This window comes from Dermacentor silvarum, chromosome 2 (assembly GCF_013339745.2).
Source record: "Dermacentor silvarum isolate Dsil-2018 chromosome 2, BIME_Dsil_1.4, whole genome shotgun sequence".
In the NCBI taxonomy this organism is placed as follows: domain Eukaryota; kingdom Metazoa; phylum Arthropoda; class Arachnida; order Ixodida; family Ixodidae; genus Dermacentor; species Dermacentor silvarum.
This window is the reverse complement of record NC_051155.1, coordinates 164,221,731-164,233,903: the sequence shown is the minus strand read 5'-3', so window position 1 is coordinate 164,233,903 and position 12,173 is coordinate 164,221,731. Positions and strand designations below refer to the sequence as shown.

The 12,173-nt window shown below is 47.6% G+C and overlaps 2 protein-coding genes across 2 annotated transcripts in view; one reads left to right on the top strand and one right to left on the bottom strand.

Moving 5' to 3' along the window:
• Window positions 1-12,173, bottom strand: part of LOC119442030 (60S ribosomal protein L27) — a 58,480-nt gene that overhangs the window by 23,993 nt on the left and 22,314 nt on the right. The window lies entirely within an intron of this gene.
• The window catches only part of LOC119442028 (ceramide synthase 6-like), a 32,778-nt gene that overhangs the window by 14,046 nt on the left and 6,559 nt on the right, over window positions 1-12,173 (top strand). Inside the window, exons 7-8 of the mRNA XM_037706742.2 lie at window positions 2,668-2,774; window positions 5,889-6,045. Coding sequence (XP_037562670.1) covers window positions 2,668-2,774; window positions 5,889-6,045 — 264 coding nt within the window. The remainder of the gene's footprint in view (window positions 1-2,667; window positions 2,775-5,888; window positions 6,046-12,173) is intronic.

The window sequence follows — 12,173 nt, the reverse complement described above, 5'->3', positions numbered from 1 at the left end:
ATACGTGGAACTGAAGTAATTATATGTCGACTTAGAAAACCCATTCTTGCTGTCTGGTGGCCAGCCTCCCATCTGCGTTAAATGTGGAGAAACGTTGACCATCCTACATGTCCTGGTGGAGTGCCGCGAAACACAAGCAGAAAAAAAAAGCACTATCCTCTAGCTTACCGACAGAATATACCTCTCCATCCGGCAATGTTCCTTCATGTGGACTCTTTTTCACTAGCAAATCACTTCTTAACTATTTACACGATGTTCATTCATTGCAAGTAATCAGCCCAATGAATTTGTAGCATGACCTCTCAACAGAGGCTACTGCTGCGATAGTAGCATTTGTGTGGCACGTGCCTCGAAAGCCTTGCATCCAAGGTTTTTGATGAGGCAGCAGTGCTGCTGGCACATATATGATTTAATATACCATCCTTTCATGTTTTATGACCACAGGACATTTTACAAGTTATTGTCATAATGTTAATATATTTATATTTTACGCACTCTACAGCGACTATATTTTAGGTACATATACAGCCATGTTCCATCTATGCTTTGCACCACATTGTTCTATTCAAGTCACAATCCCTTGTATAGCGCTCTTTGGCCAGACCTGGCCCTTGCGCCATTAAACTCCACATATCATCATCGGAACCTTGAAGGGCGACTCCGGCGATTTTTTGACCATGTCAAGCTAATAAAATATTTAGGTTCCCGAGACCCTCCTGTGACGCGCCTGATAGGAGAATTGTTCCGCAAATTCGAAAATAATTTTAAATAAGCAAAAAAGTGCAAAAATGAAACTGAAACCTTGACCAAGCAGCCGAGCGAACCTCTGCGTGTGACGTCACGAGTGTACCACCGGCGGGGAAGGCACGCAACGCATGCCTGTCTTGCCCGCGGGGCGAACGATACCAGTGAAGAGTGGACGCTCAGCTTATTCGTGACCGCGCCGGACCTTCGGAGACCTTCGGGTGACATTGTAAGCTGCACCACCCATTCGGATCTGTCAAACAGTGACAGTTATGATTCAGACAAATTCAATAGCCACGAATCGCCGTCCGCATTCGACCCGCCACCACTAGAGCCAGCGCCCATGCGCAACATATCGCACTGCAACATGAAGACCAAGGGTAGCCCTAACCACTGATTGTTATACGTGCTGCTTGCTGTGTTATGCGTTTTACCCCTTCTCAGGGAACCGCTTTGTATTCTCAATGTGGAGCACGACTTTCCGCATTTGTATCCTGCAAGAACGCCGCTGACAATCCAAAGCACCGACCGGTGCATTTGTTTACATCGGCAGGTACAGCGACCAATCGTCGTTCGCTTGAGATAGCCGCTCATTGGTGACATCAATTAATGTCAGAACATATCAAAACACTCAGATTTTGTTCATGTAAGCAGATGTGTGCATCACTCTGGGTCGCGCTGATATGAGCGACCACACACCTTCGAAAACACCGAGCGGGAGACCGTAGTATAGGGGAGCGTTGTTGTGCAACCTGCTTATCATTCTTTGTATTCTCGTTATGCACACAATTAGTGTTCCATAAAGTAGACATAGAATAGGACATTGCACATATGATCGTTCATTTAGAGAACGCATAGTTTTCTCGCGGAAACGCCGATGCTGTGACGTATGACATCATTGGCAGCTGAACGAGACGGTTGTTTACGCATGCTGTATCGAAGGGGCCTCCGCTTGCTGCCCACTTTGGATACGAGGCAGACAGTGCACCTTGTAAGCTGAATAATTAGTCAGCATAACAATGGGTAAAAATACACCCATGGATGTTCGTAGTCACATTTAATTTAGGGAAGCGCCGGCCAGTGCGACTGGCCGCATTCGGGAAGGGCAATGTATACACGGATGTTGATTGCGCGTCGTGTTGTCGCTTCTAGCTTTTTGCGTGATGCCCTGTACGAAATGAGGAATGGTTTATTTCAAATCCGTATGCTCAAAAACTGAACTACAGAAGCAGCTTTCTTCATCCTAATGGCTTAATTAGCTTCATATCAGTCGCTCAGGTCCGCCAGCAGCAGACGCATGAACTCGGCCACTGTGATAGGCTTAATATCGGCTGAACGTGACTGGCATTGGCTCAAACTTTGTTTGCGGATGGCGAGGGCTGAAATCCATGCAGCCAACAACGCAACACCGCTTGCCACCCCCCACTACTTGCCCGTCTACAGAGAACGCAACTTCTTGCAACAGGAACATCTCGCGCCAAGCACTAGCTCACGATCGTCGACTCCTGCACGCTCTCGTCCACGGTGGTGCTCTCGTCGCGGTCGTCTGCATGATCCCGGCATGCTCTGCGTGCTACACTCCTGACATACACAATGTGGCCTGTAACTGAGGAGGAGGTAAGGTAGGGTGTTCGAGGCAATTAATTAAATTCGATTGTAAAAAATCTGCGCAACTCTCAAGCCTTATTTTTTTAGAACATGGCAGAAGTGTTCAGAGGAACATACCCAGCGAATTTCATCGACATCCGTTGAAATCGAAAAATCACCGGAGTTGCCCTTTAACTGAGAGGGAAAATATGCAGAAGTCTGAACCCAAACCGAACCCAAATACTTTTCAGTTCGACACCCTGTTTGTGGCAGGTAAAAGCCATCGGTCTGCACAGGAAAAGAGCTGAACACCTTCTGTCACTTCCTCTCATGCAGGCAGCTAAAATGGCCAAGTACGTAAAACGTCAGCGCCTTGCAGATGCTGCCTTCGCTGTGTTCACCATCTGCTGGTTGGTGTCCAGGCTGGGGCTCTACCCATACAGGTAAGCGTGCATGCAGCACACCCCTATTCTTTGTACTAAATTGGTACTACGGTTGAGTCCCGCTACAATGAAATTCACGGGACATGCGAAAAATTTCGTTGTGGTGGAACTTCATTGACGCGAAATTGGCCAAACGGCAAAGCCGCGAACGAAACCGAAACCATCGTCGCGGAAATCTTTGCGATGGCGTTGGGGGCAAAGCATGAGACATACCGTAGACGGTCAATAGATTGTCAACTTCAGGAGAGAATGCATTTCGCGCTGCTGTTACAGCATTTTTCATACCCTGTGGCTGACGCCTAACTCAACACGCGTGCCCGGCCGACTGCGAAACACTCATTTTGCGGCACATGCACCGTCGCAATGAAGCGGTTTGAATTATCTCAATTTCATTGCATATTTATGATAGTCAGCAAACTTGGCAAGCTTGTTTTTACTGGAAGTTTTATTTCCAGAAGTCGGTCAGCCTGGATTTCTTACGCTTCACGGCAAGCAAAGGCGTTATGCAAGTCTCGCAGTCCGTTAAAAGCCATCGCAATGTCATTGCCGTGGGCTCTGATAACATTTAAGATGAGGTCAAACAAAATCCATTACTTTCAAAGCAGTCGCCAGAGTCAGTGCGTCTAGCGGGTTGTCATTTTCCCCAGACGACGAGACACTGGTATCATGTTGACAACAGCGGCTGCGGCACGGCCGCCGTATCTTGAAAGCAATCTGCGCCTTACGCATAGTGCACGCTCGTGCAGGCCTCATCTTCAAAGCGATCTGCGATGTGGGCAAAGTGCAGCTAGTGCCGGTAGAGTCGTGTGCACTGTCCTTTCGACGTTTAGTTCGCGTTGAATAAGCGAGAGATGGCACGGAGGTCAATTCGCTCGCTGCTATTGCCGCGCCTTCTCACTCCAGCGTGTTGATACAGAGTTTCTGCGCTCATCGAGCAAGATAAGTTCACGTTTACCTGTGAACGCATGACACAGTGCTTGGTAATATAGTTAGTAAACAAATGTTTACGAGTTCATACAGCCGATAAAACTATCTAGTTCGTATAGCTGTCTACTAATCTGCTATCGCAGTCGATGCTCCACCTTTCGCGCGAAACTGCGAAATGTTTTATTTCTGCTTTCTGCCTTGGCGATCATATGTGCCTTCTCCTCGAGAGAGAGAGAAATTTACACTTCTTCGCTGGCGTAGCCATTTCTACCAGACATACACCACAGAAAACGGCAGCGATTGTGGTGATCCCGTGCAGTCTCTTCAGGCGGGTGATGACCACGTGTGGCTATAGATTGCAGTGTCGTAAATTGATACTTTGAATTTGATTTTGTTTGCGAGAACCTTGTTCAAGCGGACATACGATCATCACAGCTTTGGAAGGGCCTTCTAATTTGACTACTCGGCAGTTCCAATTTCGATTCAGTCCCAGTTTCGTTCTCGAAAAGTTCAGTGAAGTGGAAATACCGAATAAAATGCCTTCATTACAAAGATACTTATTTTTTATTACTTTCTATGGGCAGCTGACGGGAAATCCAAAAATCTTCGTAGTGCCGGAAATTTCGTTGTAGCGGCGTTTGTTTTAGGGGGAGTCAACTGTACATACCGATGTCTCTGCGTATAAACTGCACCCACAGTTACAACAGCCTGAAAAAAAAAATAATTCATGTGTATAACCCACAAGAATAACTGCATACAGCAACGCTAAAATCCTTGTAAAAGGTATCCGTTTGCGAATGCACGACTCATGCACGTCATATCTTCAGCCAGCCCCCCCCTTCTTCGGCGATGTCGATAAAACTGGATTCACCAAGACAGCATTGTGGGCGATGTACATATGCATACCTGCCAACTCTCCCAAATTGTCCGGGAGCCTCCCGAATTGTTCTCGCATCCCGATTGTATGGACGCGGCCTCAAATCTGCTGAAAAGTAGCCGCCACAGCACCGCATTTTTTTTTTCCATTTTTTATGCCCTGTAATATAACTACGCGAGAAATTTAAGCGGCAAGGGAGCAGTTAGTCACCAACACACACCTTGAATCGCGGTAGTGGCCGCCGGCACCACCACGAACACGAGTCGAGTGTACTAGTCTAGTACACTCTAAACGCGAGCAACCGAAGGACGTTGCCATGTTGGATTTGCCGGATTGGCTCGTCTCAGGCTGGGTCGCGCATTTTTAGCAATCCAGGCGTTATATGACCGTGAGTGCGTTTGGCTTCATTTGGCTTTGTCAGGTTGTCGAGTGAACTGCGAATGCCAAACTACTCTTTTGTTTCCCTGAGTTTACCGTACTTTCCGGTCTATAACTTTCACTTTTGTATAAGACGCACCGTGCCCCCTCAAAACGTTAGTTCTTCCGGGGGGGTGGGGGGGGAGGGGGGGGGGACATATATAAGTCGCTCCGGTGTATAAGACGCACCTGTTGGTTCGATAAGCGATTTAAAAAAAATTAGTGACGTTTCACTCCGTGAATGTTTCCACTCCAGGCGCATTTCTACCTTCGTGGTTTCTGCAATGTTCCATATAAAGTCCAAGGGCAATAACATCGTCCCCGCGCGCCGTATGCTGTATGTGCGAGTGAAAGTGTCCGACGGTGAGCCGAATCGCCCACGAGGGAGGGGGGGCTTGTACTCTGGTAGCAACTGCGTAGTTTGCGCAGCGGCGCCCCCCGTATCTTGACAGCGATCTGCAGATGCGACAAATTCGGGCTCAGCTGACTCGCGGTTGGCCTGCCACCGCATTGCGTTGCTGCTCCGTCCTTCTCGCACGGCGCTCGGGTACCCGATCACAAGAAGAACGTACCTGGTTTTACAACATAAGACAAGCGGGAACGTTGAGCAGACTTGATCATAAGAGTATTTATGTGTGTGTGTACAAGATCTAACCTAGGGAGTGTTAGCCAAAGCCACTCATGGCCATGGCAGCGGATGTAGAACATCCTTTGACCGATGGAGTCGCAATGTGACGACACTTAGTTGGTTACATTGAGAAGTTTGTTTTACCTTGAGTAGAGAAATACAAGAAAACCGGCTCACGTTGTAGCTGAGAATTTGTGTATGAGATGTATTCCACCTCTTGCTAACATATGTAGAGAATGTGATGCACTATGCATGGCTTTTGCAGGGTCATCTACTACACTATGTTTGAGGCGGTGAAGGTGATTGAGATGTTTGCTGCCTACTACATCTTCAACTCACTGCTGGTCGCCCTACAATTCCTGCACATAGTCTGGACTTGGATGATTGCTCGAATGGCGCTGCAGGCCATTACAAGCAATGGGGTGAGTCCCATGCCTGTATGAACAAGCTGCTCTTAAAATCAGGCGATACAGTTGGCAGCTGTGTGTTTGCTACCTCTGCTGTGTGGTTTGTTGTCTGCTTTGCAATAAGTGTTGGACGATAAATTTCTGTATGGTTTCTTTTGTGTCGTGGGGAAGCAGTTGCCACTGAAGCACACCATGCAGGAGAAGTGAAAGATATAGTTGCTTGCTTCAAAAGAGATATGTATGCCATTTTGCATTGCAAAGGGAGCAAAATGGCATTGCAAAGGGAGCAAACTGGTATATGTACATGCTGTAAAGAACACATAAAAACACTCGACATATAATGCTGCAGAGATAGGACAAACCAGGGAGATCAGAACATTTGTAGTCTACATTCTCCATGGTTTCCTTGCCATTGCAAGATTGGCACTCGCAGTAGGGTATATTGGGAATGCATGCTGATCTGGCAACACTAGCCACGTCTGCCAGCTTCCCCGAGGCACAGTTGCAAAGTGCCTGTATGCTGTGCAGGCCTAGTGGGGCTCGGCAGTCATCACCGTGTGACTGTTCAGGGCTCTAAAATGCAACAGTCCAGTGATTATTGTTGGGCAAACTTCACTGAGCCCTCATGAATCAATGAAGCCACACTTGCCCGTTTATTTCACCCTTGGATATCAGTCCTGACAGTATTCTTATGAGGCGTACTGCTTTGAAGGCAAAACCTTTGCCAGGCTTCTTTTTGCTGCATTGTGCGTTTCAGACCTGAGCAAGTACCCAAAAATATTGCTTGTGCGATCTCAAATTTTCGACTGAAGCCTCTAAAGCAACCTTGCACTGCATGTATTACAACCCCCCAGATTCATTGCTGGTCGTCAAGAAAAAGCATCTCACCTGAATCGAAGCTCTGGTACTTTGCTGTTCGTAGACGTTGATGAAGCATCATGCGCGCAACTAATGAGCACAGTGGTTGCTCCATTTGTCAATTCTCGCTTCGAGCGTGTGAATCGAAATTGTGCAAGTGAGGTTTGCGAATGCATGTTCTGTGAAACCAGGTTGAACTTGATTGGCACCTTGACGGTCAGGAATTTATCTGTCCTGTGCACTGTTTTCTGTCTTTCTCTACCGCAAGTACAAACTTTTCATGTGATAGCGCATTGCATGTGTTCTCTCTCGCTTGCTTTCTGTGCACTGCTTAATTCTTGCACTGCTTTTCTGCTTCAGGGAATGGTAAGTATTTGATGACTGTGCTGTTTACAGACGCTTTAACTTCAAGCACAGCGCAATAACATGAGCAACCCTGTGAATATGCAGTTAGGCGCACTCTATATATCGCCACGTCTCAATACAAAAGCCAAAAAATGAAAAAGAAAACATGGTAATTAAACGCCAAGTAGAGCTGTGCAAAACGAACGCTCATGCGATTGGGACTGTTGCTTGCTCGTTTGTTCGGACTATTTGCTTACATTGACAATCATCGTCGATAGTTTCTGCATAATTCGTTCTGTTTTAAACAGCTCCAAATATTGAATTTGGTGCTCCAAACCACGATTTTCCTGCTCCAAAAATTGCTCCACATCCTATTTCGGCTGTTGCATCCCTGCATATGAATATTTAGATCTAAAAAAAAATGCAATTATCCACCGCACTGTAACACGAAAAAATTGGGACAATTAGCTAATTTTTTCACAATCCCATTAAATATAACTCAAGATAATGAAATTTCCAGCAGCATTCTACAGTGTAGACCGCTTATAACGTAAGTCGCCGGAGTCGCGAATATCCGCACTATAACCAAAGCACCAATTTTCAAGGACCGCACATATGCAAAACATGTGCACCGAGCCGCCACGCATATGCGACAGTCGGGGAATGCGGCTGGAACGTTTGCATTCAATTTACAGTCGAATCTCGTTAATTCGAAATAATTCACGCGGCGGCACCTCCAACCGGCATTGCTCCGGCACCACCATTGAGTAAAAGGTTAGGAGAGACCCCTCAATGTCGCACGCGAGCGAAAAAAAAGAAAGAAAAGAAAATGTGGTGGAAATTTCACCCTCTCTCAAATGGCAAGGTCGCCGGCGGATTCTGCGTTGCGCCGGAACATGCGTGTACGTACCGACGTCTCAGCCATGCTATGGTAGCCACACTTAGAAAATGGCAGTGAACCCTTCTTTCTCCTTTATGCTTCCTCTACTTTCTAGTCGCGTGTTGACCTTGCACGCTGTGGCTACGGCGCAGAGGGAAGCAGCGGCGCTGTCCCAGGCCGGCCAACGAAACTGCCCACGCCGGCAAACGCCCGCTTCCTGATAACGGTAGAAAACGAAACTTCGGGGAGCTGGCGCCGGGCGCGCACGGTGAAAGTCGAAAGTGAGGGAGCTACGAGGGAGGGCGAGGGGAGCAACCGAAGCGGCGGAGTTGCCGAGGCGAAATCCGCTTCCCTGCCGCCCTCCTCTCACATTCCACGGTCTCTGCGTGCACCCTTCTCCCAGAAGTTTCGTGGCCCTCGCTCGCTATGCGCGCCATGATATTTCACGACTCGCACTCAATATTCTGGTTTTAGCCTCACTGGCTGTTCGTTCGCACCACATGCCCTTCTCCTCCACTTTGTCTCTCTCTCTTCCTCGAGCACTCCTAGAGGTGCCCGTTTGAGGGGAGTGTTCGCCGTCTCCGCTGACTTCCGTATTCCCTGGCAGCCGCAGTGGAACCGGTATTTAGTTTCCCGCAACTGCACTATAAGCAATACGTGTATACATGGAGTGCTATGGGAAAATTAACGGGAGTCTGAAAAGACCGCACTATATCCGGTCCTGCACTATAAGCGGTTACGTTATAAGTGGTCTATACTGTACATCTCTTGAATAGTATGTAGGCCAAATTTCATTAGTGTGGGACAATTATAAGTGCATAATGTTATTCTCATGGGATTGTTTTAAAAAATTAGCTAGTGTACTAATCTTTTTTTTTTGCATAGTGCCACTAATTGTACATGCCCTTTAGATAGATATTGGTACTTTGCAGTCTAAAGAGTTAAATAAGCTACAGCACGGTGCTTTTCTGAAAATTTAATACGCAAGAAAGTGCCGGCAAAGATCACTGTATTTTGCTGTTGTGTAGGAACTCAAGAAATCTAGCTGCTAGACAAAAACAGACATATTCGAAATCTGTTTCAACAACTCTCTAATTGGCTCAATTTTCAAACCTCTAGTACAAGTAGAGTGGAACCTCGTTGATACAATTCTGCATGATGTTTTTCAGGGTTTTTTTATTATTTTTCTTTCGATTATATGATTTGGTTGGGTGATACGATTTTCAGATTATACGCTTTATTTTCTGGTTCCCGTGAAGATCGTATCAACGAGATTCCACTGTAAATAAAAAACAAGAAATTTCAGGAGCATCTTCCTTTAAAGTGTGGTGTATATTGTGGGCTCGCTCTACGTCTCTTCGCGCGGCGTCGGTAAATCGCCCCAAAATCGGGCTTCACGACGAGGCGCGACGGCGTGCGGCGATAGACCCACCGCAGGTTCGAGCACCGAGCCTAAAGGCCTGGCCGGCTCTTGCCGTATGTATAAAGCCCCCTCCCAGGAATGCCAGACTTCCAGGACAATTAGCGCATTTATTGCTTAAAACACTTCACCAGTAAATACAAAATTGCACTCTAAAGCACGGAGCACACTCAGCACCCGCGGTCCCCGATGGCGGGGGAAGGCAGGTTCCGCGCAGCGTCGAACAATGGTTCGCACATGCGTGCCGAGATGCGTTCGCAAGACACTGCCTAGCACTTTTCCGCCACCGACTCTGGTCAGTGACGGTTCGGACACGCAGAATGTGACGCACCGAGCGCCTGCGACTACCGCAAGGGCGGAACACAGAGCCGCTCAGCAAGCCACACTCACGCAAGTGGGCAAAGCACGTGAATGTCCCAAGGCCGTGGCGTTGGGGACACAAATAGATGGTCGCTCACGTACCTTGCCGCCTGCCTCTCGTGACCGGCGCTTGTCCTTCCCGTTGCTCCACTCCCGCGCGCTGCGACAACGCTGCCAGTAAGGGCTCCTTCCCTACGTCACGACCCAATCGGAGGGCCGCGTAGCACGACGCCCCAGGACACTGCCGCGGCGCCCGGGAAAACAGCGCGGGGTCGAGGGACATGTATTCGGAGGGGTCTCCTCGCACTAGCGAATGAACCCGGAGCCGGAGGCACAGCAACGACGGCGCCCTGCTGACCGCGGGATCTCCCACATCCCCACAATATAAAACAGCAGTATGTTCACATAACAATCAACAAAAATAGCTGCGCTCACATAGGCAAACAGGTGTTCGGGTTCCCAAACAATTTTTCGTGCGAAAGGAAGTGTTGCCCTTAGCACTACTTCAAACGAAACTGATGTGGTGAAGAGAAAAAATCTATTTTTGCTTTTTTTTAAGGAGGGGAAGGGGGGTTTATAGATGGTGCAGTAAACAAGCAGACATGACGAAACGAGATGCAAAACGTCATCTGCATTGGCTACTGCTTAGCATGCGGGTTTGGTTTCATTCGCTGATTTTGTTATGCCTATTGCCGAAAAGCAAAAGCCTAGCTTGTTGCCACGAACTCTTTGCTTCGCATGTGGCAGTGAACAATAGAACAAAGGTGAAAGCAACAGCTGTGCGTGTAGCTACGCTGGCGGGCAAGCAGATTCGTTATGCTGTGCCTTTGTCAAGATGGCGGATGGTGCTTTGCAGCAAGTTCGTAGGTGGCGCTTGACATATTGAATATCTAAGCCCCCTGAATGAAACTAAAGGTAGCAGCATGCTTTTATCTAGTTGCCCGAGCTGGCAAGCAAGGCCAGGTGAGGAGCTTATCCACACCTCGCTGTTGGCAGAGCAGGGTTGCATGGTGGCGCTCATGTTGTTCCCACGGAAACAAGTGCGTGAACATTTGTGCACTGCAATCTGCCGCACCGGTTCTTTTCATGGTTTCTTGCTTTTACTTGTGCCAGCGCAATGACAGTTGCTATTGATCGCAGTGATTTTGGAACCTGCAATCGGCATATCCTATTGAATATCCCCTCCTGTAGGGGATATTCAAAATGCATTGTGATCTGGCAACACTAGCCACATCCGCCATCTTACCCAAGTCACAGTTGCAAAGCGCTTGTATGTTGTGTGGCCTGTGCGGCTTGGCAATCGTCACATTGTGGCTGTTCAGGTCTTTAAAATGAAGCAGTCATCCTCATTGTCCAGCGATCCATGAAAAGTGAACTTCATTGTCTTCCACGAATCAACAAAGACATGCCTGTTGGTTTTTTCATCCTTGGATAACCGTCTGGATAGCATTCTCAAGAGCCGTACTGCTTTCAAACCGAAACCTTTGCCAAGCCTTTTCTTCATGGCGACATGTATTTCAAACTTAAGTAACGTACCCTAAACAGTTAATCATACGCTCTCGAATCTTCGAGTGAAGCCACTGAAACAACCTTGCATGGCACTACAACCCCCCCGAATTCTGTTGGTCCTCAAGAAAATGCGTTTCACGTGAATCGAAGCTCCAGTACTAGTGCTATGGGTCGAAGCAGGTAAAGTTCAGTGCCCAAAGCTAATGAGCACTGTGGTTGCTCCGTTCGTGTAGGATTTTCACTTAGCGTGTGATCTGAAATTCAGCAAGTCAGGTTGCACATGCATGTCCTGTGAAAATGGAGGACGAACCTGACCGGCAAGTTGAGCGTCAGTAAACTTGTTCCGTGCGCTGTTTTCTGCCGTTAGCTGTCGCGAGTCTAAAGTTCTCGCACGATAGGGCATTGTGCATGTTCTCTCTCACTGGCGTTCTGTGCACTGCCTAATTCTTGCACTGCTTTTGTGTTTCAGCTGTTCGTAAGTATTGAGGACTTTGCTGTTCACAGATGCTCCAGCTTCAAGTACAGTACACTAACATGAGGCACACTATATAGCGTGGCGTCTCAACACCAGAGACAAGAACAAAGAAACGCTGTAATTAAAGGGACACTAAAGCAAAACACTAAATATGTTTAGACGGATAAAGCATTCCTTGAAAACTGTTGCCGTTAATTTCGAAATTATAGTTTGATTATTAGAAGAGAAAATGAAAGTCAGAGTTCCAGCTTTTTAATTTCTCGGCGAATCCCCAACTTGGGTACATCACTGTGACA